Source organism: Hemiscyllium ocellatum, chromosome 12 (assembly GCF_020745735.1).
Source record: "Hemiscyllium ocellatum isolate sHemOce1 chromosome 12, sHemOce1.pat.X.cur, whole genome shotgun sequence".
NCBI lineage: Eukaryota > Metazoa > Chordata > Chondrichthyes > Orectolobiformes > Hemiscylliidae > Hemiscyllium > Hemiscyllium ocellatum.
Window position 1 is genome coordinate 8,784,175 of NC_083412.1, and position 27,322 is coordinate 8,811,496.

General features: G+C 44.0%; 1 protein-coding gene across 1 annotated transcript in view; it reads right to left on the minus strand.

Annotated features, from left to right (window-relative positions):
• Positions 1-27,322, minus strand: part of ppef1 (protein phosphatase, EF-hand calcium binding domain 1) — an 83,207-nt gene that overhangs the window by 43,681 nt on the left and 12,204 nt on the right. The window contains exons 2-4 of the mRNA XM_060833245.1: positions 15,477-15,604; positions 12,394-12,454; positions 1,005-1,180 (exon numbers count right to left, since the gene is read on the minus strand). Coding sequence (XP_060689228.1) covers positions 1,005-1,180; positions 12,394-12,454; positions 15,477-15,604 — 365 coding nt within the window. The remainder of the gene's footprint in view (positions 1-1,004; positions 1,181-12,393; positions 12,455-15,476; positions 15,605-27,322) is intronic.

A 27,322-nucleotide genomic window follows, 5' to 3' on the forward strand; every position in this document is an offset into this window, starting at 1 on the left:
TGCACAACTCACTGGAGGAGGTGCCACCTTGCCAGTCTAGGCATGAACATCAGCAAAGCTATGGAAGGGGGTCATCGATAGTTTGTTCAATGATTGACAGACAGAGCCTGGAGCCTGGCATTTACAGAGTGGTGACCTCCCTTGGAGATGAGCATGCTTTCCCCATTTTGGTTATGTGCTTGCTTAGTCATTCATGTCTCTACTTGGACCAGTATTTATTGCCCAACCCTCAATGCCCTTGGGAAGATGGTGGCAATGTGATGTAGGGACACCCTTAATGAGGCTCCATTATGGCTGAATGCAGCTGAATGGCTTAGTATTCACTTCCAGAGGGTAGTTCAGAATCACTGCTGTGAGTCTGAGTTCCCAGGCCATGTAAGGATCCGCCAGCAGATTTTCCTTCTCTAAAGAGGATTGAAACCAAGAGGGATTTTTTTTGAATCCCTACAGCATGGAAATAGGCCCCCCGGCTCTCCAAAGAGTTTCCCACCTAAACCCAACCATCCCTTTGCATGTCCCACAGCCAAGCCACCTAGCCTGCACACTCCTTGACTCTATGTCCCCATTTACCATGGCCAATCCACCTAACCTGCACATCTTTGTCAGCATAGAAGAAAACCCATGCAGACAGAGAGAAAATCTGCTAACCCCACACAGACTGTCGCCCGAGGCTGGGTTTGAATCTGGGTCCCTGGCGCTGTGAGGCAGCAGTGCTGATCACTGAGCCACTGTGATCACTTCATGGTGGCCATTAGATTTTATTTCCAGTTATCCAGTGAATGAAGTCATTGCTGTGGTGAGATTTGAAGTCAGGTCCTGCAAAGAATTAGCCTGGAACTCTGGGTCACTAGCACCTCCCCCTGGTGCTGGAGGGGATGACGTCCAGTCTGATATCGACTATGTCCTGATCGGCCCCGCATGTGTGTCATGTGTGCCATGGTGACAGTGTTAAGGGCCTTGGGGGTTCTTACTCTCTATCCGGGTAAAGATACACAGTGACTCACTTGCTGTTGCTTGAATGCTTTGAGCAATGCGTTGGCATCTGCAGCTGTCAGAGGGAAGGAGAGTCGAGGGCCTGTGTAAGAATCAGGAACATTGATGCTTTCATATCCCAGCTCCTGCTCAGTGTCTGAATTGTCGCCTGTGTGTCCTGAAGAGGTCAACAGATGGGAAAGCCAGTCTGCAGAAGAAAAACAATCTGTTGGGATTAGTTAACAAGAGATAAGTTAGCAGTGAAGAAGCCAATAGGTAAGGGCACGATTTGCACTGTGTATCGAGCGAGTTTCTGAATTGGACGCACACTTGGGAGCAGGATGTTCAGCAATGGTTGCGGCAGTGTCTCAGTGAAACAGAGTCACAGAGTTATATAGCATTGAAACAAATCCTTTGACCCAAATCATCCATGCTGACCAGTTTATCTCAACTGAACTGATCATATTTGTCTGCATTTGGCCCATATCTCTCCAAACCCTTCCAATCCATGTACCTATCCAAATGTCTTTTAAATTTTGTCATTGTACCCGCCTCCACCACTTCCTCTGGCAACTCATTCCATGTACACTCTGTGTGAAAAGGTTGCCAATTAAGTCTCTTTTAGATCTTTCTCCTCTCACCTTAAGGCTATGCCTTCCAGTTTTGGACTCTACTCCCCTGAAGAACAGACTTTTGCTGTTTACCCTAACCACGTCCCTCATGATTTTATAAATTTCCATTAAAGACACCCTTCAGCCTCCAATGCTCCAGAGAAAATAGCCCCAGCTTATCCAAGATGGGGCCGAATGGCATCTCAGAGACATCTGTATTGGGTTATTGAGGCCAGGTAGCTCTGCTTTTGACCAACCTTCCCCAACAAGCATCACCAGCATGGGCAGAGGCTCCGATGCCAGCAAGACTGATCACCCCTCTCCCTACCAACCCCCCTCTTCTCCCCTCCCCACCTTCCAACAGAGACACCGTCCTGCACTAACCCCGCTCTCTTTGGGTCCAAAGCCTGATGGAAACCTTGACCAGCTCCAGGGCAATCTTTCAGGCAGGGGGAGCCGTAGCCACGAGGGCAGCATTCAGACATGGAAAACATTCTCAATTCCCACCTCTGCCAGTGGACAGGAGATGCCACCCTCTATCACAGCCTAGCCTGCACTGTACACTATCTACAGGAGCTATTCCTCACTAAGACTGTCTGCTTAATGATTGTCACTTAGTCTAAATACCAAAGTACAGAGGGGAGGTGATGGCCTAGGGCTATATCATGTGACTGTTAACCCAGCGAATGTTCTGCGGGCTGGAGTTCAAATCCCATCATGACAGATGGTGTAATTTAAATTCAACAAACATTTGGAATTTTTGGCAATGAATCCATTACCAATTGTCAAAAAAAACCCCACCTGGCTTGCTAATGTCATTTCAGGAAGGAAACTGCCATCCTTACCAAGTCTGGCCTACATGTGTCTCCAGACCCACAGCAACATGGTTGACTCTTTAATACCTGATGGACAATAAGTGCTAGCTTAGCCAGAGATGGCCTCATCCCATGAATGTATAAATGAAAAAAAAATGCCAAGCTAGGATTCTGGGTAATCCAAGATGGAGAATGGGAAAACTTTCTGGCTGTAACAGCTGTTCCTTTCTTGAGGTATTTTAGGTGTTGGAGATGATTCCATCGAATTCCAGGAGCAGCAATTTCTGTTTTATTTACATTGTTTTGGAACTTTGGAGGAAAAAAAGTAAAAACAACAACAGTTGTAAAAGGGAGAGGAACAGACAAATGAAGCACATAGTGAGGTCAGAGCAGGGGAGAGAGAGAGAGAGAAAGAGAGAGCGAGAGAGAAAACCCACATTGCTAACTGACACAGCAGTGAATCTGTGCAGTTACTGCCTTTGCTGTTTGAATTCATGTATTGCTGGACATTGGAGTGTGTCTGAGAAAATTAACAAACAGTGAAATTCATAAGTAATCTTGCAGGAACCTGTTTAGGAGAGGTCACAGCACAGAAACAGATAAGTGGATGTTTTACATGTATAGAATGAGCTACCAGAGTAAGTGGTGGAGGCTAGTACAATTATAACATTTAAAAGGCATTTGGTTGGGTGTATGAATAGGAAGGGTTTGGAGGGATATGGGCCAGGTGCTGGCAGGTGGGACTAGATTGGGTTGGGATATCTGGTCGGCATGGACGGGTTGCACTGAAGTGTCTGTTTCCACGCTGTACATCTCTATGACGCTATGACTGTATGACTCTATAAGGAACATAGGAAATGGGTCTTTCAGCCCCTCTAGTTAGATCATGGTTAATCACCTCGCCCAACCCTATTTTCCAACAGTATCCCCATATCCATTGATGCCTTTAATACATGGACATCCATTGACCTCTATGTTGAATGTGCTCAATGACTGAGCCTCTGGGTAAGGGGAGTTCCAAAGTTTTATCCATGTCAGAGTGAAGAGGTTGCTCCTCGGAATCTGACATGGCTTGGTTTTTATTGTGGGACTGTGGTTGCAGAGCCCTCCATAACTGATATATGTCACAGTCATCAGTCCCCAGTCCCTTCAGGAAGGTGTAGGAACAGAAGAAGGTCATTCAGCCCATCGATTCTGCACAACCATTCAATGAGATCATGGTTGATCTGATAATCCTCAATTACAGTTTTCAGCCTTTTTCCTCCAACACTTGATTTCTTTACTGATTAAAAATCTGTCTATGTCACCGCTAAATATACTTAATGACCCAGCCTTGACAGCCCTCTGCAGTCAAGAATTCCACGGATTCACTAATTTCTGAGAGATGAAATTCCTCCTCATCTCTGCCTTAAATGGGTGACACTCCCTGGCTCTGAAATTGTATCCTCTGGTCCTAGACTCTCCCACAAGGATAATCGATCCCTCCACATCGACCCTGTCAAGTCCCTGAGAATCCTTACATCAGAAACAAAAACAGAAACTACTGGAAAAACTCAGCGGGTCTGGCAGCATTGGTGGAGAGAAATCAGAGTTAACATTTCCAGTCCCGTGACCCTTCTGGACCTGAAATGGTAATTGTGATTTCTCTGCACAGATGCTGCCAGACCTGCTGAGCTTTTCCAGCAGTTTCTGTTTTTGTTTCTGATTTAAAGCATCCACAGTTCTTTTTGTTTTTATTCTCCTAAGAATCTTGTATGTTTCAATAATGTCACCTCTCGTTCTTCTACAGGCCCAACCTACTCAACTTCTGGTCAGAAGGCAGTCCCTCCATACCTGGGATTGGGCCAATCAACCTTTTCTAGACTGCTTCCAAAGCCAGCATATCTTTCCTTAGATAATAGGATCAAGACTGGTTCAGCATTCAGATGTGGTCCAACTAGTGCCTTATATCACTACTTTTAATTCTGCATTCCCTTTGAAATATAGGCTAATGTTTCGTTCACAATTAAAAATAGTGAGGTTTTAATACATTAAATAAGGCACTAGTTAGACCATAGCTGAATGCTGGACTTGGATGCTCGTTTTCTGTATGATATACTCCCAAACTCTTCTGTTCCTTAGCTCTGCTCAGTCTTCGTCAATTTAAATAATAATATTCAGCTCCTTTATTCTTCCTGCCAAAGTGCATAACCTCACATTTCCGTACATGATGTTCCATCTGCCAGGTACTTTCCCCCCTTGCCTACATCCCTCTGTGTCTACCCTCACCACTTGACTTCCCATCTATTCCTGTGTCTCCTGCAAACTTGGCAGGTTCACATTCCTCATCCAAGTAACTGATATCTATTGTCAGTAATTGTGGCTCCAGCACTCATCGCTGGGGGCACTCCACTAGGTACAGGTTACCATCCTGGAAACATGCCCCTCATCACATCTCTCCAGTACCTGCAGACCCCGCCTTATCTGACAAATCACCACATAGCTCATTGCTCTCCATGGGGCTGTTGAGAGCTAAGCCCTGACACAAAGATTGGGATCTTGCTGATCAGCATGCTTCAGTACCTGTGTTGCCACACCTGGAGGTTTCCCCACAACCACCACAACCCTTCACTCCTGCCCCCTCTGCTGCCAATTGGTCGTCCAACCATCACACCACTTTTCCCCAACCAATCAGAACTATACCAGAATTTGTTGCCCCTCCCCAACTGCTCTTGAAACAATTGGCTCTCAAGGCCATCCCAGAGGACAGCTAGGAGCCAATCACATTGCTGTGGGGTAAGGAGTCACATGTAAACCAGTCTGAGTAAGGTTGGCAAATTTTCTTCTCCCGTGGGCATTCATGAACAGATGGGTCTTTCTAACAGCAAGTAATGAGCTTCATAGTTTTAAACTCAAGATCAATTTAACGAATTTAAATTTCACCAGGTCCTATGGCAGGATTTGAACCCACGGTCTGGATTATAAACCCAGTAACATTAGCACTACTCCACTACTCACATAGTCTAGTTCAATAATGCTCTCCAGCAACAATCTCTGATATTTATATAACTAGTTAAAAAAAACAGGTTTCAAACACAATGAGGGGCAGAGTCTTATTTGGACAGCAGTGTCCCCCATCATCCATCATATCCGCAGACATGTGATATTCAAGGGAGCATTCATTTGTTGGAGTTGAGATGCCACCCTTCCCACCAGAGGACGTCCTGTGTTTGAGAGCTGCCAGTCCAAGGCATTGGTGGGGTGAGAGTTCTTTTTATTCATTCATGAGATGTGAGTGTCACAGGCCACTTACTACCCATTCCTAATTGCCCATTGCTGTGGGTCTGGACTCACATGCAGGCCAGACCAGGTACAGATGGCGGCTTCCTTCCTCGAAGGACAGTAGTGAACCAGATGAGTTTCTCCGACAACTGGCAATGGTTTCATGGTAATCATTAGACTCATAGTTGAACTGAATGCAAATCCAACCTTCTGCCATGGTCGGATTTGAACCCAGATCCCCAGGACATGACCAGGATTCTGTGGTCATCGTTAGGCCATCACCTCACAGAGTGGAGTGGGGAAGTGAGGCTTGGAGAGAGGTTTGGTTGGACAGTCTGGGCGGGTAATTACCACTTGATCTCTCACCCCCCCATTCCCAATCCCCTTGAGCTCTAGTCTCACAATGGAGGTCTGGCAGAAATTGGCGCTTGACTGGCCAATGATCACTCAGTGAAGAGCCTGCGTTGAGGGGGGGGATGGGCAGGCCAGTCTCGGCTCGACACTTCCATCCTTGCCCCAGCCCTGGAAAACCATGTCAGGACTGGTGGGAGAGAAGGCCGCTTGAAAGCTGTCAGAGGTATCAGACAGGCCTCTCCCCTCTGTGACTCTCCTCCCTCCAAAACCTTCCAACAAACCCATAGGCAAGAACTCTGTAATATTCTGCCAATACTTGGAACACTCCCATAATGGGTTCCTTTTTCTTTCTACCTAGTCAGTAGACAGAGGCAGGAGCACTCCTGGGTAGCTCAGGAACATTGGTAGAACTACACAGTGGCACAGTCACATTCATCCCACCAGCCTCTAGGGAAGAAGGGGGTCAGTGCTTAACTGAAATGTATTAGAACCCAATAGCTCCCCTCTGAACACCGCATCCATACACCAGAATGGCAGCCCCTCAGCACAGTTTACCAACTCTTACACTGTTCATTTATGCAGAAACACAACAGAATTGCAAAACAACATGAGAATCTTACAACATCAATTTGCACATCAACCGATTGTGTCAAATAACTATATGTTTGTTGAAATTTAACTCAGTGGTTCACCACAGATCAGCAAAGGTAGATCCATGAAGGGGTTAAAGATACTGGGTCATGTTCACGAGAATACAGCTGTTTGGTGTTTGCTGAGAGATTCAAGTGCGTGTAAGCAGCAATTACTGTGATTTGTAGCCATTGACACTTCTCAAATTATGGTGAGTGTCTTATTATAGACACAAGAAGTCCTGTGTATCACACAAGCTCAAACCTGCCAGGCTTTGAGGCAGGAGACTGGAGATTATGGAAGGGCAATGAACAAAGCTATTTGTCCCCTCCAAGAGAAAAGGGCAAGGTAGGTCCAATAAAGAGCAGCACCTTGGAGGGGGATCTAGGGTTGGGGGAGAGTGAGATGGGGTGGCATGGTGGCTCAGTGGTTAGCACTGCTGAACCAGGGACCCAGGTTCGATCCCAGCTTTGGGTGACTGCCTGTGTGGAGTTTGTACATTCTCTCCGTGTCTGCGTGAGTTTCCTACCACAGTCCAAAGATGTGCAGGTCAGGTGAATTGGCCATGCTAAATTGCCCATAGTGTTAGGTGCACTAGTCAGAGGGAAATGGGGCTGGGTGGGTTACTCTCCAGAGGGTCAGTGTGGGCTTGTTGGGCCTCTGTAGGGAATCTAATTTAAGCAGAACTTTGCTAATTGTTATGGTTCTGTTCGCTGAGCTGGGAATTTGTGTTGCAGACGTTTCGTCCCCTGTCTAGGTGACATCCTCAGTGCTTGGGAGCCTCCTGTGAAGCGTGTCTGTGATCTTTCCTCCAGCATTTGTGGTGGTTTGAATCTGCCGCTTCCAGTTGTCAGTTTCAGCTGTCCGCTGCAGTGGTCGGTACAAACCACTACAAATGCCAGAGGAAAGATCACAGAAGTGCTTCACAGGAGGCTCCCAAGCACTGAGGATGTCACATAGACAGGGGACGAAACGTCTGCAACACAAATTCCCAGCTCAGGGAACAGAACCACAACAACGAGCACCCAAGCTACAAATCTTCTCCCAAACTTTGAGAACTTTGCTAAACCAACTGATCTTTCCTTGCTCACAATCCCTCTCAGATGATTCATGATCAGCTTCCGTTTGCGAAAGGACTTTGTAAGAATCATCTGAGAGGGATTATAAACTGAGAATGATTTCACAATTTTAAATATTGCAAGTGAGATGGCAAGAAATATCAATTCTGATGATGTTATTGATTCATTTGCTGACATGATGGCCGGAATGCCATTTTTTTCTGTCGATTTCACAATGTAATGTTTATCCAGGTGTCACTCTATTATTCTCAAAAATGCTCAAAGACACATTGAAGTTTTTTCCAAAGTTGTCTCTATCTCCTGTGAGTTTTCAGTCTCATTGGTTTCTTGTTAAAATGATGCTTGCAGCACATTTACCCTTGTTGTAAAACCTGAGACACATGAGTACAATGTGGGGGACACATTGGGAACATTTGATTCCAATGAGTGATTGTGAACAGCTACTATTAAACAGAATTGTGAAAGGGAGTGGAATAACATGTACGATTGGGTTTGGGGGGAGGATTCACAGGATTGGGTGCTGCAAACTGGAGGAATGGCACAGCCATTCCTCTTCCGAACCATGGGCTTACGTCACAGTAGTCTAAGCAATGGCAGTGGATCTAGCTTTGAGGAGACTGGTGGAAATAGACCTTCACTCAATGAGGTCCCCCAGTGTTCCCCTCATTCCCACTCAAACCTTGATAACATACAATGATACAAATTAAGAGCTGGTGGAGGTCCCTCAGGCCTGCTCACCCATTTAGTAAGATCATGGCTGAGCCTCAAATCCACATTCTCACCTAACTCAGTAACCTTTCAACACCCCTTCACACCCCCTCCCATTACTCACAAACCTATCCCTCTCTGCCCCAAAGGTATTCCACTTGGGGACGAGGGCAATGGAACACACTGCCTGGAAATGTGGTGGAGGCAGTTCAATTGAGGCATTGGATGTGTTTTTTTAGATTAGATTCCATACAGTGTAGAAACAGGCCCTTCAGCCCAACAAGTCCAAACTGACCCTTTGAATAATAACCCACCAGACTCATTTCCTTCTGACTAATGCACCTAACACTATGGGCAATTTGCCATGGCCAATTCACCTGACCTGCACATCTTTTGATTTTGGGAGGAAACTGGAGGATCCAAGGAAACCCAAGCAGACACGGGGAGAATGTACAAACTCCATACAGACAGTCACCCCAGGCTGGAATCGGACCTGGATCCCTGGCACTGTGAGGCAGCGGTGCTAACCACTGAGCGATTGTGCTACCATTTTTAGGGTGAAAATAATGTGTAAGAATGTGGGATGGAAACAGTAGAATGTGAACAGACTTCCAAAGACTCACAACTCTCTCTGACCAAAGGCAATATTCTCTGTCTTAAATGAGCATCCCCTTTATTTTCGTAAAATATAGCTGCCAGTTCTGCATTCTCCCACATCATAAGATTGGACAGAGCTTAAAACAGTTTCTAACGTTAACTCTCTCAGAAGCATTCCTACCTTACAAAACAGGTCTTGTCTTTTGAAGTGGCAAGCCAGTCAGTTCAAGGGCAGTTAGGGATGGGAAACAAATACCGCCCTTGCCGGGCACACTTATATCCCACAAAAGAAGGTAGTGGTATGGAACAGAGAGACATGAAGGTTCAGATTCATAATTCTTTGAAATTTGCGTCGTATGTATCCACAAGCTTGCCTTCATTGCTCAGACCTTTGAGTATAGGAGTTGGGATGTTATGTTGAGGTTGTATAGGATGTTGGTGAGATCTCTTCTAGAGTATTGTGTCCAGTTCTAGTTGCCCTGCTACAGGAAGGATATTATTAAACTGGAGAGGGCTCAGGAAACATTTGTCAAGACTTTGCTAGGAATGGAGGATTTGAGTTACAAGGTGAGGTTGGATAGGTTGGGAGATTGAGGGGTAACCTTTTAGAGGTTTATAAAATCATCAAGGGCATAGATAAGGTGAATAGCTGGTGCCTTTACCCTAGAGTGGGGTTTTCAAGGCTAGGGAATATATCTTTAAGGCAAAAGGATAAAGATTTTTTAAAAAACACAAAAAGCAACTCTTTTACACAGAGGAGTTTCCAGAAGATGCATGGATAGTTACAACATTTAAGTGACATTTAGATAAGTACATGAATAAGAAAGTTTGGACAGATCTGGGCCAAGCTCAGGCAGGTAGGACTAGTTTAGTTTGGGACTATGGTTGTTATGGACTGGTTGGACTGAAGGATTTGTTTCCGTGCTGTATGACTCTATAAATTAAAAAGAGTAAAGATCCCTGACATGATCCCTCTTTGGTTGGTTGCTCATGGGAATAATCCTTCTCCCTTATCCCTTTCCCTTCACATGGGGGTATGAGCAGGGTTGGGGACTTGTCTGATGTGGAATGGCTGGGCAGGGCAAGCTATCAACTACTGGAGGTTAGTACCAAGAGGCAACCTGATTGAAAAACTTAATAGACAATAGGTGCAGAAGTAGGCCATTCAGCCCTTCTATGCATTATGATCATGGCTGATCATCCATAATCAGCGTCCTGTTCCTGCCTTATCCCCATAACCCTCGATTCCACTATCCTTAAGAGCTCCATCTAACTCTTTCTTGAAAGTATCCAGAGACTTGGCCTCCACAGCCTTCTGGAGCAGAGCATTCCATACACTCACCACTCTCTGGGTGAAGAGGTTTCTCCTCAACTCTGTTCTAAGTGGCCTACCCCTTATTTTTAAACTGTGTCCTATGGTTTGGGACTCACCCATCAGCGGAAACAGGCTTCCTGCCTCCAGAGTTTCCAATCCTTTAATAATCTTATACATCTCAATCAGATCCCCTCTCAGTCTTCTAAACTCAAGTGTATACAAGCCCAGCCGCTCCAATCTTTCAGCATAAGATAGTTCTGCCATTCCAGGAATTGACTTTGCTGCACTCCCACAATAGCCAGAATGTCTTTCTTCAAATTTGAAGACCAAAACTGCATACAGTACTCCAGGTGCGGTCTCACCAGGGCCCTGCACAGCTGCAGAAGAACCTCTTTGCTTCTATACTCAATCCCTCTTGTTATGAAGACCCGCAAGCTATTAGCTTTCTTCACTACCTGCTGTACCTGCATGTTTGCTTTCATTGACTGATGTACAAGAACACCAAGATCTCGCTGTACTGCCCCTTTACCTAACTTGACTCCATTTAGGTAGTAATCTACCTTCCTGTTCTTGCCACCAAAGTGGATAACCATACATTTATCCACATTAAACTGCATCTGCCATGCATCCGTCCACTCACCTAACCTGTCCAGGTCACCCTGTATTCTCCTAATATCCTCCTCACATTTCACCCTGCCACCCAGCTTTGTGTCATCAGCAAATTTGTTAGTATTTCTTTTAATACCTTCATCGATAACATTAGTGTACATTGTAAAAAGCTGCAGTCCCAGCATTGATCCCTGCGGTACTCCACTGGTCACCGACTGCCATTCCTGAAGAAGGGCTCATGTCTGAAACGTCGATTCTCCTGCTCCTTGAATGCTGCCTGACCTGCTGCGCTTTTCCAGCAACACATTTTCAGCTCTGATCTCCAGCATCTGCAGTCCTCACTTTCTCCTTCCTGTCAGCCAACCAATTTTCAATGCAAGTCAGTACTTTGCCCCTAATACCATATGCCCTAATTTTACTATGTGGGACTTTATCAAAGGCTTTCTGAAAGTCCAGGTACACTACATCCACTGGATCTCCATCTTCAGAGTTATATCCTCAAAACATTCCAGAAGATCAGTCAAGCATGATTTCCCCTACATAGATCCATGCTGACTCTGACCTACCCTGTTACTGCTCTCCAGATGTGTCGTAATTTCATCCTTTATAATTGACTCCAGCATTTTTCCCACCACTGAGGTCAGACTAACAGGTCTATAAGTTCCTGAGGGATTTTTGACCAGGCGGATGTGGAGAGGACGGTCTCCTCCTGTGGCAGAATCTAGAACCAAGGGGGTCACTGTTTAAAAATCTGGGCTTGCCCATTTAAACCTGAGACGAGGATAAATAATTCCCTCTCTAGAAGTGTCTGGAACACTTTGCCTCAAAAGCCAGTGGAGGTCAAGTCCTTAAATATTTTTAAGGTTGTTGTAGATGGATTCTTGATAGACAAAGAGGTGAAAGGTCACTGAAAACATGCAGGAATATATAGTTGAGGTTAATATCAGATCTTATTCTACAGTGGAGCAGGCTTGAGGAACTGAATAGTTTCCTCCTGCTCCTAATTCATGTGTATGTCTGTGTGTATGTACTCACTCTTCCTTGCTATCTATGTGCCAGAGCTTCCCATTATCGGCATTATGGGATGCTATTATGCTGCAAAACCAATATGGTTAAAATATTCACTCTGCTGTTTAAACCATTTCAGCTAACTTTCTGTGATTTCTTTCCATAATATAATTAAGGTAAAAATTTGTCCAGTGTCTAAAACACTCAGCAAAGCAGTGATCCATAAACGTAAAAAAATTACTTTAGGAAATCACATCTCAGGTAGTTATCAAGTCATTCGCTCTCAAAATATTTATAGCAGAATATAAAGGAATACACTTCAAAACAGTTGTAAAAATGCACATCCATCTGGAATGCCTTAATTTTGTTTTAAACAATATCCCTTTGATGCTTTCAAACATGAAGAAAATTGCCAGAAGATGTTTGTTACTCACCACTGCCTGTCTCACCAGGCTGCATGTAGTGGTTCATTAGAAACGTAAAGAAGTGGGACAGCTGGAAATGAAGGACACAGCTCAGGTTATCAAAGACAGCCTACGTCACCCAGCATCTGCAAGAACTTCTGTACCACAGCGCGCAACTGGGCTTCAACCCAACATCATTTCACAAAACCAACGCTGGAATTTAAATTAAAGACTGCACAGAGTTCAAAAGACTGTCCTTAGTGCATTTACAAAATGGGATAATTGTTGAATCATTACTCTGTAGTACAAAGTTAGACTCAGCCTTGTCCTTTCGTGACAACTTTGGCACCAATGCCATAATTAATAATATGATTTACAATTGTATATGCTGCACTTACCTAAGCAGACATCCCTTTATAGTGGTGAGGGCAATCCAGTTAACCCTGCATAAAACCATGTTAAGACTGCACTTGGAGCACTGTGTACAGTTCTTCATATTACTGAAAGGACATGCAGATTCTCTGAGCAACTTACAAAACATAACTTAAGAACAACACCAAAATGGGAGGTTTTGTGGCAGTGCTCCTGCCTCTGGGCCAGGAGCTGCAGATTGGAGGGCCACGCCAGGATTTGTTGGCCACGAAGGTTGATTATCAGCCTTTATATCCTTCTAATATCTAGGATAGTAGTAAGAGTATCTCCAGTAAGTCATGAAGGCAATGGCAAACTACTGAACTGACTGTGTCACAAGGTCCATTTCAGAAAGTAGTTAAACACATTGCTATGGGTGGGGTGTCATGTTTATGCCAAACTGGGAAAGGATGGTAGATTCCCTTCTTTAAAGGACATTAGTGAAGCAGATGGATTTTTTTATCAAAAATAGTTTATAATTTCAGATTTATGAGTTCTGAGTGGAATTTTAATTCCTCCAGTGGCAATTGAATCCATGCCACCACAAAATTATCCTCAGCCTGTGGATTATGAGTCCAGTGATGTCGCCTGATGCTCTATGTCTTCGGGCCAGTGGATAAAGCCAAGGATACAGTGTGCTTCACTGTACTGTCAACAAATTTCGTCACCCTCGGGGACTTATACATATAGACATCCAGATCCTCTGTGACTGCACCGCTTTGGAGATATTTTCTACCATCTCTCCTACAAAATGGATCGCTTCACTATTCTGTGTTGAACGTCATCTGCCATTTGTGTTACTCCTCCACCAACCATTAGAATGTAAGAACATTTGAACATAAGAATATAGCAGGAATACGTCATTCAGAACCTCAAGACTATTCAAACATTTAATACAATCATGGCCTTCATTCCATATTGTTTCCTGCTCTCCATCACTCTTCAATCTGTTACCAATTAAAATTCTATTTCCTCCTTAAAGTTATTCAATGTCCCAGCATCCACCACACTCTGGGGTCATGAACTCCACATCAACTCGACCCTTTAAGAGAAGTAATTCCTCCTCAACCCTGTTCTAAACTGCTACCCTCATCCTAAAACGATGACCTCTTGTTCCAGATTGTCTCATACGTGGAACTATCTTTTTCTTTGTCAATCCTTGTCTACATTATCTTCCTCGCAGTTCACAATGCTTTCAGGTTTCATGTCATCCATGAAATTTTGAGATTATTCCCTGTACACCAGGCTCAAGATCATTAGGAGAAAGTGAGGACTGCAGATGCTGGAGATCAGAGCTGAAAAGATCCTTAGTACATGCAAAATAAGGTGGGGCTTAAGACCAACCTCTGAGGAACTCACGACAAACTTTCTTCCAGCCCCCCAAAAAATTCATTGACTATCTGTCTGTTCCCATCACTCAGCCAGTTTGATATCCACATTATCACTGTCCTTTTATTTACCAGGAGCAATGACCTTCTTCATAAGTCTATTGAGTGCTTTTTTTTGGAAATCCACATACACCACATTTACAGCATTACCCACATCAACTTTCTCTGCTATCTGAAGGAAAAAGCCCCCAATGAGTTAGTTAAATACAAACCCACACTTTGACAAATGTATTTGTCCAAATAGAGTCATAGAGATGTACAGCATGGAAACAGACCTTTCGGTCCAATCTGTCCATACCGACCAGATATCCCAACCCAATCTAGTCCTACCTGCCAGTGCCCGGTCCATATCCCTCCAAACCCTTCTTATTCATATACCCATCCAAATGCCTCTTAAATGTTACAATTGTACCACCACATCCTCTGACAGCTCATTCCATACACGTGCCACCCTCTGCATGAAGAAGTTGCCCCTTAGGTCTCTTTATATCTTTTCCCTCTCATCCTAAACCTATGCCCTCTAGTTCTGGACTCCCCGACCCCAGGGGAAAAACTTTGTCTATTTATCCTATCTAGACCCCTCATCATTTTGTAAACCTCTATAAGGTCACCCCTCCGCCTCCGACGCTCCAGGGAAACCAGCCCCAGCCTGTTCAGTCTCTCCCTATAGCTCAAATCCTCCAACCACGGCAACATCCTTGTAAATCTTTTCTGAACCCTTTCAAGTTTCACAACATCTTTCGGGTAGGAAGGAGACCAGCATTGCACGCAATATTCCAACAGTGGCCTAACCAATGTCCTGTACAGCTGCAACATGACCTCCCTACTCCTGTACTCAATACTCAATAAAGGAAAGCATACCAAACGCCTTCTTCACTATCCTATCTACCTGCAACTCCACTTTCAAGGAGCTATGAACCTGCACTCAAAGGTCTCTTTGTTCAGCAACAGTCCCTTGAGTGTATAAGTCCTGCTAAGATTTGCTTTCCCAAAATGCTGACTTGCAGTTTTGTCATAACTTATCACTTTAGAGAATGTTCTCACTACTGAGGACAAACTGTAGTTGCTGGGCATATCCTTATTCCCGTTTTTAACCAGGGGTGATCTTTGCATGTATCTCCAGTACTCTGGCAATGCCCTGAGTCAAAGGAAGATGGGAAAATCAGGACTTGTATCTCCACAATTTTCTCTCTTTTATCCATCAATGTCCTGAGATGCATCTCATTTGGTCCCAGGGTCTTGTTCGGTTTGAGTACAGGTTGCTAGGCAATCATACAATGATGACGAGGATTATTCAGTGAGAATGCTGTTTACCTGTAACTGGTCTTGCTCTCCTGAATACTCGATAGATTGAAAAATGCTCCATGTGTAGCGACGCCTCATCTCCATTCGTGCCACATAGCGACGATACCAGCCCTGAATCAGGATGGCTGCTTTAATGGCTGCATAATGAGAGAGAAAAAACAATGTCAGAAACAGTTCAGAAAGATTTACATTCAGTCAGGTGGGGATCGATCACACTCACTGACTCAAACTGGGATACAACCCTACACACACTGACTGTCATTAGGAAATAATACCACACACAATGACTGTCACTAGGATGCACACCCATACAAACTGACCGTCACTAGGATACAGTGCCACACACACTGACTATCACTGGGATACAGTCCCACACACACGCTGACTGTCACTGGGATACATTCCCACACACATGCTGACTGTCACTGGGATACAGTCCCACACACATGCTGACTGTCACTGGGATACAGTGTCACACACATGCTGACTGTCACTAGAATATAGTCCCACACACACTGACTGTCACTGAGATACAGTCCCACACACACACTGACTGTCACTGGGATACAGTCCCACACACATGCTGACTGTCACTAGGATACAGTCCCACACACACTGACTGTCACTGGAATACAGATCCACACACACTGACTGTCACTGGGATACAGTCCCACACACACACTGTCACTGGGATACAGTCCCCCCCACACACTATCACTAGGATACAGTCCCACACATACACTGTCACTGGGATACAGTCCCACACACACACTGTCACTGGGAAACAGTCCCACACACACTGACAGTCACTGGGATACAGTACCACAAACTGTGACATTTTCTGGGATACTGCTCGACAGAGACCAGATTATAGTCCCACAGACACTCGCTCTCAAACAGGTTACAGTCCCACAGACACTCTCTCAAACATATTACAGTCCCAAAGATACTTGACTCTCACAAAGGTAAATATCACAGACACTTGATGCTCACACAGCTACAGGGAGAAAGTGAGGACTGTAGATGCTGGAGATTAGAGTCAAAAAGTGTGGCACTAGAAAAGCACAGCCAGTCAGGCAGCACCCGAGGAGCAGAATAGTCGATGCTTCGGGCATAAGCTCTATATCAGGAATGTGGCCACATTCCTGATGAAGAGCTTACGCTCAAAACGTTGACCCTCCTGCTTCTCGGCAGCTGCCTGACTGGCTATGTTTCCCAGCACTACACTTTTAACTCTCAAACAGGTTACAATCCCATAGACGTTGATTCACAAACAAGTTACAGTCCCACAGACATTGATTCTTAAATAGGTTACAGACCCACAGAAGCTGACTCTCACACAGGTACAGTCCCACTGACACTGACTCTCACGCAGGTTACAATCCACAGGCATTGAGTCTCAAACAGGTACATCTCACAGACACTAACTCTCAAGCAGGTTATAGTCCCATTTACACTGACTCTCAACAGGTTACAGTCCAACTGACACTGATTCTCAAACAGGTTCCCACAGATACTGATTCACGAACTGATACAGTCCCACAAGACACTGACTCTCAAACAAGTACATCTCCCAGACACTTTATTCTCAAACAGGTTACAGTCCGATAGATACTGCCTCTCCAAAAGTTTACAATCCCACAGATTCTGATTCACGAACAGTTAGAGTCACACAGACACTGACTCTCAACTGGCACTGACTCTTAGACAGGTTACAGTCCCACAGGCACCGACTCTCAAACAGCAGTCCCACAGACACTGACTCTCACACAGGTACAGTCCCATTTACACTGACTCTTAAATAGGTTGCAGTCTCCCAGACACTGACTCTCAAACAGCATACACTTCCACCGACACCATCAAGCCTATAATTTTCTCCGTTTATTATTTGTGAGTTGTAGAAATCATTCACAGGCAGCAATGTGTATTGTATAATGACATTGTTAAATGTGACCTGTCCCTCAGTGAGTATCCAGCGTTTTGCTCAGGATCAAATTATTATATCATTTTCAACTGGAAATGCTGGAGCAAATTGAATTGATCCCCTGAATGAGATTGGCTGAGGGAAAAATGATCTTGAAACTATAGCCAGTAGGGATAAGATTTCAGAAAACAGGAGGATGATGTAAAGTGTAAGATCATCCATTCTGTTCACGGGAACCACTTGATTCTCACTGTGTCTTCCTTTAAGACAGAATTCTGAACGTCATGTAGGTTTGTAAGGACCAACTTATTATAACATTATTATTATAATATGATATTAAATTATACCAATTTCACTTTTCTGAAAATCTCAATCAGATTTGCTTAATAGACAAGCCTGCAGGTAAAGATGATGTCATTTGCACATGCTCAGTTTCATGCCACTGCCAGGACTCTTCCTGACTCCTGGCCACATAATGTCCTCCTTTCCTTGGCTCTCTACCACCCTCTGCTACTTAAGCAGTGACATAACATGCACAGTAGATTTGAATTGAGTATATCTCCAGATTTATTGTCAAAGCAGGGACAGTCTCTTCCACTGTCAGCAGTGTCGTAGTAGCAGGTCAAAGACACAACTGCAAATTCTCAAAATCACAATTCACCATTAGGTGAGCACCTTAAGATCACTGACACCTTCAACCAGCACACACTGCTTCTGGAAGGAGAATTAAACAATCCCCACTCTTCCTTTAATACCCGGAATATTGGCTGGAGAGGGAGTGCAGCAAAAGTTGACCACACTGATTCCTGGGATGGCAGGACTGATGTATGAAGAGAGACTGGATCGGTTAGGTCTACATTGAGAGGGGTTCAGAACAATGAGAGGGAGAGCTGAGAGAAACTGGATTAGACAGGCAAAATGCAAGAAGGATGTTCCTGATGACAGGGGAGTCCAGACGAAGGGCCATCTTGGACTGAGATGAGGAGGAATCTCTTCACCCAGAGAGTGGAATTCTCTAAACAGAAATCTGATGAGGGTAAACATTGAATGTTTTCAAGAAGATATAGCTGTTCGGGATAAAGGAATCGAAGTGTTTGGGGAGGACGTGCAAACAAGGGACTGAGTTTGATGATCAGACATGGCCTACTCTTCTATAATGTTTCATAGGAGCAGGCAGCATATGTCAGGAGCCCTTTGGCACAATGATCCTGTGCTGGCTGATGGATAGTGTTGCTGATTATCTCTCACTCTTCTCTTTTCCCTTCTCCAATTCAACTATTTATCCAATTGCCTTATGAAGCTTGTTACTGAGCTTGTCTGCACTAGTCTTCCAGGCAACACTTCCCACATCACAGTGGCCTGCTGATGAAAACTACTCTTTACACTTTCAGTCTGCAATTATCTTCCATTCTTTTCCCACCAAAAATAGACTCTTCCCACTTACACAATCAAAACCATCCACAATTAGATTAGGTTCCCTACAGTGTGGAAACAGGCCCTTCGGACCAACAAATCTACACTGACCCTTCGAAGAGTAACCCACCCAGACCCATTTCCTTTTGACTACCGTACCTAACCTATAGGCAATTTAGCATGGCCAATTCACCTGACCTGCACCTCTTTGGACTGTGGGAGGAAATTGGAGCACCCGGAGGAAACCCACGCAGACACGGGGAGAATGTGCAAACTCCACACAGACAGTCGCCCGAGGTTGGAATTGAACCTGGGACCCTGGTGCTATGAGCAGCAGTGCTAACCACTGAGCCACCGTGCCACCCTTCTCAAGTTTCCACATAGCTTTCTCCATTCTGAGAAGGACAACCCCAACATCTCCAGACTTGTTTCACCCTAGCTTCACTTGTATATCACTTTACATCTATGTTCTCTCATTGTTTTTTTTTGCTTTTCCAAGTGGAAACAGCTCCTCCATATATACTCTATCCAGACCAGATTAGATTCCCTACACTATGTAAACAGGCCCTTCAACCCAACAGGTCAGTCACATTAGGGAGATTTAAACATTCCTTAGATAAGCACATGGATGATTTTGGGATAGTGTAGGGGGATGAGCTGAGAATAGATCACAGTTGGCGCAACATCAAGGGCTGAAAGGGCCTGTTCTGCGCTGTTTTGTTCTATGTTCTAAGAACACAGCAACCCTTCGAAGAGTAACCTACCCAGGCCCATTTTCTTTTTCTCTCTCTCTCTCTCTATATATATATATATATATATTATATATATCTCTGACTGATGCGCCTAACGGACCTGCACATCTTTAAGAAACTCACACAGACACAGAGAGAATGTACAAACTCCACACAGACAGTTGCCCAAGGTGGGAATCGAACCCAAGTCCCTGGTACTGTGAGGCAGCAGTGCTAACCACTGAGCTACCGTGCTGCCCATGACCACTATGTACTCCCATCCTCGTGCAACAAATATTCCATTCGGCTTCCTAATAGCTTGTTGCACCTGTATGTTAGCCTTCACTGATGTATCAACAAGGATACCCAGACTATTTTGTACATTGACACTTTCCAACCTCTTACTGCTCATACTTCTGTTTCTCTGACTAAATTAGATAACTTCACATTTTTCAACATTGTATTCATCTGCCATATTCTTGTCCGTTTACTAAGCCTGTCGAAATCTGAAACTGCTTTACATCTTCCTCACAACACACTCCCATTTAGCTTTGTACCACCTACAAATCTGGAAATACCGAATTTGGACCAAATCATTGATATAAATTGCGAACAGCTGGGACCCCAATAACTGATCTGTGCAATACCCCACTAATCACAGTCTACTGATGCTAGAATAACTCATTTATTCCTACTCTGTTTTCTATCTGTTATACGATCATTGACCCATGCTAGTACATTACCTCCGATCACATGTGGTTTAACTGTTCTAACCAGCATCCTGTGGGACTTTACCAAAAACCTTCTGGAAAACTAAATATCCATTGGCTCTCCTTGATCAATTTTCTTAGTAACAGCTTTAAAAAAACTTCATCATGTCCATCAAACATGATTTCCACTACATAATTTATTGGACAAATGTTATAAGATGAGAAATTGAAATGTACTCACAAGTAGAAAAGGTTTGAAACAGAGTACAAGTGAATGGCCAGTCCTATTTCCCATGGTGCAGTCTGATACAGGAAGAAAAAATGTGGGCAGGAATAATACTCTGCACGCAGTAAAGTAGAGTTGGGTGGCAATATCTAACACATGATGTCTGCCTCAGATATTTCATGTAAATTGCTGAATAACTGACAATATTGGAGATGTCATCTTTTTCAGACAACTCACTGGACCTTGCACAGATTCAAATATAATATAAATATTCACAAATAACAGTACAGCACAGAAACAGGTCCTTCAGCCCACCAAGCCTGGGCCAACACATCATCATACAACACGGACACACCAAGCAGAAATCATAAACTGATCTCGACCCATTTGCCAGCATTTGGCACAGTTTGAAAAGCAACCCTGCACTACCCCACTTCTATCTCCTATTTTCAAGCCAATTTTGTATCCAAATGGCCAGTTGTCCCTGTATTCCATGTAGTTTAACCTTGTTAACCAATCTACCATGCAGAATCTTGTCAAACACCTTGCTGAAGTCCATATAGACAGTATCCATTGCTCTGTCTTCATCAATCTTCTTTGTCACTTCTTCAAAAAACTCAATCAAGTTAGTGAGACACAATTACCCATGCACAAAACTGTGTTGACTTTCTAAACTGAAAATCTTTTGCCTCTGTACCTGTTCACTGCTGATTCATAAATCTGTGATGATTACTGGATATTTTGATATACAGTACCAAGATGTTACACAGGTCAAGACCAAGCATGGATCTTCCTCCTCATCAAATGTGCAGATATAATGGAATCTTGGTTTTAAACAATTACATTCTGTCCCCAGTTTTCCGCACAGTGACTTTATTTTAGTCGACTTAGTCCAAGAACAAGGTCTGGAAATAATTGGGATGCAAATAAATTAGAGTTGAGTTGGACATAGAACAATAAAAGGAAATCCTTGTATTTATATAGCCCCTGTCACAATCACCCAAAGTCTCAAACTGTTTTACAGCCAATAGGGTGCTTTGAAAGAGTGATAACGTTAGAAAACGTGGCAGCTAAAATATGCAAAGCAATCTCTCACACACAGCAACATGATGGCATCCAGATAATCTGTTTCATTGATATTGGCAAGGAGAGCAGGGATAATTTGTGATGCCCTTCTTCAAAAAGTAAATTGGCAAAGCTGACTCAAACATTGAGCTGCTTACTCCTGCTCCTGGTTCTTGCACAATGGAAGCTATTGCATCCTCCCAAACATGGACCTTTATATCTCATCCAATACAGCTGCACTTCCTCAGTACAGCTTTGATACTTGTGTTTAAATCCTGGAGAGGGACTTGAACCTCATGATTTTCTGGCTTTGGGGTGGGGGAGAGGGTATCTGTCTATGCCAGCCCCCTCAGCCACATCTGAGCCAAGCACAGAAATCAGGAAGCATAGATTAGAATCCCTACAGTGTGGAAACAGGCCCTTCGGCCCAACAGGCCCACTCTGACCCTCTGAAGAGTGACCCACTGAGACCCATTCTCCTACTTTATTAGATTAGATTATTATTATCCTACTTTTTACTCCTGACTAATGCACCTAGCTGACACATCCCTGAACACTATAGGGAATTTAACATGGCCAATTTACCTACCCTTGGATTGTGGGAGGAAACCCACGCAGACACAGGGAGAATGAGCAAACTTCAGTCAGTCGCCCAAGGCTGGAATTGAACCTGGGTCCCTGGCACTGTGAGGCGGCAATGCTAACCACTGTACCGTAGAACCTATTGTCTTCATGACAGACAAGATCAGCAATTACTACTTCATCATACAGCACGGTGGCTCAGTGGTTAGCACTGCTGCTTCACAGCACCAGGGACCTGGGATTGATTCCACTCTTGGGTGGCAGTCTGATTGGCATTTGCACATTCTCCCCGTGTCTGTGTGAGTTTCCTGCCACAGTCCAAAGAAGATGGATCAGCAATGGGAAATGCAGAGTTAAAGGGGGAGCGAGGAGCATCTGGGTGAGGCACTCTTCTGAGAGCCAATGCAGGACATAATCAATGAGATCACAAGAGTGACAGGTCGGGGAACAAGCAACAGGGCATCCTGGATGAGCTTGGACATCAAGAATATGATGAAATAAAAGAATTTGGATGCATGATGAACAGCAGTTGCATTATTTATTGAAAACCAAATCGAATACAAAAGCTTCAGAGAAGATGCGAAAAGAAAATTAAGACTGACAAAGGGAAGGCATGAGAATAGAATGTTAGTTAACACCACAGGGAATCCAAAAAAGCAAAATAGTAAGTGAGTAGTCAGAAGTGGGAGCTATTAGGGACTAAAGAGCCGTATCTGCTGAGAGCGCGAGGACGAGGTTAGAATACTTAATGAGCATTTTTTTTACCCACTCCTGGGATGTAGGCATCAGTAGCTCAGTCAGCATTTATTGCCCATCCCTAGTTGCTGTGGCTCTGGAGTCACATGTCGGCCAGACCAGGTAAAAACAGAAGACATCCCCCCACTAAATTGAATCAGACACAATTTGAAAATGATTACATGGTCATCATCAGGCCAGCTCTGTAGTTCCTTCTTACTGCCCGACAAGGAAGAGGTAAATTAATCTGGAAGAGGCTGTTCTCCGATATCATATGCTCTATATGTTTGACTATCAGTCTTCGAGCTTATTCAGAACTCTGCTTTTTTTACACTGATTCACAGTAAGTCCTGTTCCGCTGTGGTCAATGACCAATAGGGGCTCAATTTTTTAAAATCTCATCTGTGTTCCCAAATTACTGGCTCTCTCCATAATCACCTCCAAAGCTCTGAGTCAGAGTCATAAAGTCATCATTCCAAACAGCCCATGCCAACCATAAGCCCAAACTAAACTAGTCCCGATTTGGAAGTTTGACTGGACAAAGTTAAAAATCACACAACACCAGGTTATAGTCCAACAGGTTTATTTGGAAGCACTAGGTTTTGAAGCTCCTTCATATGTCCCACCTGCATCTGCTTGGCCTATATCCCTCCAAACATTTCCTATTGATGTACTTATCAAATGTCTTTTAAATGTTGTAACTCAACCCGCATCTGCCACTTTCTCCGAAAGTTCATTCCACACACAAACCACTAAAAGAGTTGACATTCCTGTCCTTTTTAAATTTCATCTTAAAAATATGCCCCCAAATCTTGAAAGCACCCAGCCTAGGAAAAAGACCCCTTTTTCTATGCCCCTCATGATTTTATAAACCTCTATAAGGTTTATAAACCTCCTTAGCTCCAATGAAAGACATCCCAGCCTATCTAGCCTCTCCTTCTAACTCAAACCTTCCCTTTCCAGCAACATTCCGGTAAATCTCATCTGAAGCCTCGATAGCTCAATAATATCCTTCCTTTAACAGGGTGACCAGAACTGGACATGATACTCCAGAAGAGGCCTCACCAATGTCCTGTACAAACTCAACATGACATACCAACTGCTATACTCAAAGGTCTGAGCAATGAAGGCAAGTGTGCTAAATGTGTTCTAGAGGCTAACAAGGTAGCCAGGAAGGAACCATAGAATGGACTTAGGAGAGCTGGAAGGGGGCATGAAAAAGCCTTGGCAGTAGGATTAAGGAATAGCACTGCTGCCTCAGGTTCGATTCCAGGCTTGAGCGACTGTCTGTGTGGAGTTTGCACATTCTGCCTATGTCTGCATGCGTTTCCTCTGTCTGCTCTGGTTTCCTCCCACAGTTCAAAGATGTGCAGGTTAGGTGAATTGGCCATGCTAAACTGCCTAAACTAATGTTAGGTGCATTAGTTAGGGTTAAATAGGGGGAATGGGTCTGGGTGGTTTACTCTTCAGTGGGTCGATGTGAACTATTTGGGCTGAAGGGCCTGCTTCCACACTATAGAGAATCTAATCTAAAACCCCAAGGTGTTCTGCACTTACGTGAGGAGCAAGAGGATGGCCTGAGTGAGGGTAGCGCCAATCAGGGATACTGAAAGGACCTTGTGCCTGGAATTGGAGGAATTGGAGGAGGTCCTTAATGAATACTTTGCTTCAGTATTCATGAGTGAGAGGGACCTTGTTGTTAAGAAGGTTGATATTAGGAAGGAGGATGTACTGGATATGTTGAAAAATATGAAGATAGGTAAGTCCCCTGAGCTAAATGGTATATATCCAAGATTATTACAGAAAGCGAGGGAAGAGATTGCTCTGCCTTTGGCGATGATCCTTGCACCCTTACTCTCCACTGGAGTAGTGCCAGATGATTGGAGGATGGCAAAATGTTATTCCCTTGTTCAAGAAAGGGACTAGGGATAATCCTGGGAATTACAGACCAGTCAGTCTTACATCAGTGGACAAATTATTGGAGAGGATTCTGAGAGACAGGATTTATGATTATTTGGAAAAGCATAGTTTGATTAGAGACAGTCAGCATGTCTTTATGAGGAGCAGGACATGCCTCACAAACCTTATTGAATTCTTTGAGGATGTGACAAAACACAGTGATAAAGGTAGACAATAGATGTGGCGTACATGGATTTTAGCAAGGCTTTTGATAAGATTCCCCATTCAGAAAGGCTCATTCAGAAAGTAAGGAGGCATGGGATACAGGAAAATCTGGCTTTCTGGATATAGAATTGGCTGGCCCAGAGAAGATAGAGATAGTTGGAAAGTATTCAGTCTGGAGCTTGGTGACCAGTGGTGTTCCTCAGGGATCTGTTCTTGGATCTCTGCTCTGTGTGATTTTTATAAATGACTTGGATGAGGAAGTGGAAAGTGGGTTAGTGAGTTTGTCAATGACACAAAGGTTGGTGAAGTGGTGGCTGCTGTAGGTTGCAACAAGATATTGCCAGGATGCAGAACTGGGCTGATAAGTAGCAAATGGAGTTCAACCTGGAAAAGTGTAAACTAATTCACTGTGGAAGGTTGAATCTGAATGCAGAGAGCAGAGTTAAAGACAGGATTCTTGGAAGTGCGGAGGAATAGAGGGATCTTGGGATCCATGTCCACAGATCCCTCAAAATTGCCACCCAAGTTGATAGGGTTGTTAAGAAGGCATACAGTGTGTTGGCTTTCAGTGCAGGGGGATTGAGTTTGAGCCACAAGGTTATGCTGCAGCTCTGTAGAGCCCTATTTATTCCACACTTGGAATATTGTGTTCAGTTCTGGTCACTTCATTATAGGAAGGAAGTGGAAGCTTTAGAGAGGGTGTAGAGGAGATTTCCAGGATGCTGCCAGGACTGGAGGGCATGTCTTATAAAGAAAGGTTGAGGGAGCTAGGGCTTTTCTCATTGGAGTGAAGAAGGATGAGATCTGACCTGATAGAGATGTAGAAGATGATGAGAGACATAGATAGAGTGGAAAGCCAGAGACGTTTTCCCAGGGCGGAAATGGCTATCATGAGGGGGTATAATTTAAGATGATTGGGGGAAGGTTTGGGGGAGATGTCAGAGGTCGGTTCTTTACACAGAGAGTGGTGGGTGTGTGGAATGCACTGCCAGTGGTGGTAGTAGAGTCAGATACATTAGGGATATTTAAGCAACTCTTGGATCTGCACATGGATGATAGTAAAATGAAGGGTATGCAGGTTAGTTTGATCTTAGAATAGGTCAAAAGGGCGGCACAATATCGAGGGCCGAAGGGTCTGTATTGTTCTGTGGTCTATGTTTAACTATGTCTTTCCATAATGCAACTTTCAAAGATCTGCAGGTAGGTTATATTCTTGTGAAACCCTGCATTCTAGAAAAATTGTGCTTCAGAAATAGTGCTGAAAGTGTTGGCGATGTAATTGCGTTAATGTTTAAAAGTTTGCGCTTTAGAAACGGTGTCTCCAATTTGTCAATTGTGTTACAGCGATTTCGCGTCAATGAAACACACTGTATAGCAGAATGACCTGCATGTAATGAAGCCCTAGGTCTCTGTGTTCTACAGCACTACAAGGGCCCTAGTTTCAATTGTATAAGTCCTGCCCTTGTATGTTTTACCAAAATGCATATCTAATCTGGTCACGAGTGTCACCAATTTTATTTGCTCCACAATAGGTTGGCGTGCCTTCAGTTTTCTTAACCCTGGAGTCAGGGACTCCCTCCTTAAGTCAGTCTTTCATTCTGTATCTCTCTCCCTTTCTGGCTTCAAGACACTCCAAGTTTCTGCTGTTCTTCCCATGAGGAAGTTGCAATGTGGAGTGCAGCCAGTGGATGTAGATAGAAGGTAAAATCTTGCTGGTTAAAATATGGATAATGATAGGTTTCATAACATGACACATTGGACAGAATCAAACACTTACCTGCAAAAGGAGGTGGAGTTCTTGCCAACTCATCTGCCTGGGAGGTAACTGAACAAAAGAATCTGTAAGTTTTACACAGTCAGATCCCAGTAAACAGAGAGGAGGAAATTAGCTTAGTCAGTAACAAACTGCACTGTACTAAGGAGAAAAGAGCAGAAATAAGGTTAAAAGGGGAAATTGTATACAGAATTCCACAGAAGGTGACGATATGGAAATATTATTCCGTCTGACAGATTCTATACAGTTACTGGGTCCCCCCATGTCCTCTAACCCCAAGCATTTATATTCGACAGATCATCCCCTACCATCTCCAGCATGATGACACCAACAAACACAAAGAATCCCTACAGAGTGGAAACAGGCCATTCAGCCCATCGAGTCCATACTAACGCTCCAGAGAACATCCCACCCTATCCTTATACCCTTTGCATTTCCCATTGCCAACCCATCAAGCCTACACATCCCTCGGCACTATGGGTAATTTAGCATGGTCAATTCACCCAACTGACACATCTTGGACTATGGGAGGAAACAGTATCACCCAGAGGAAACCATGCAGACACGGGGA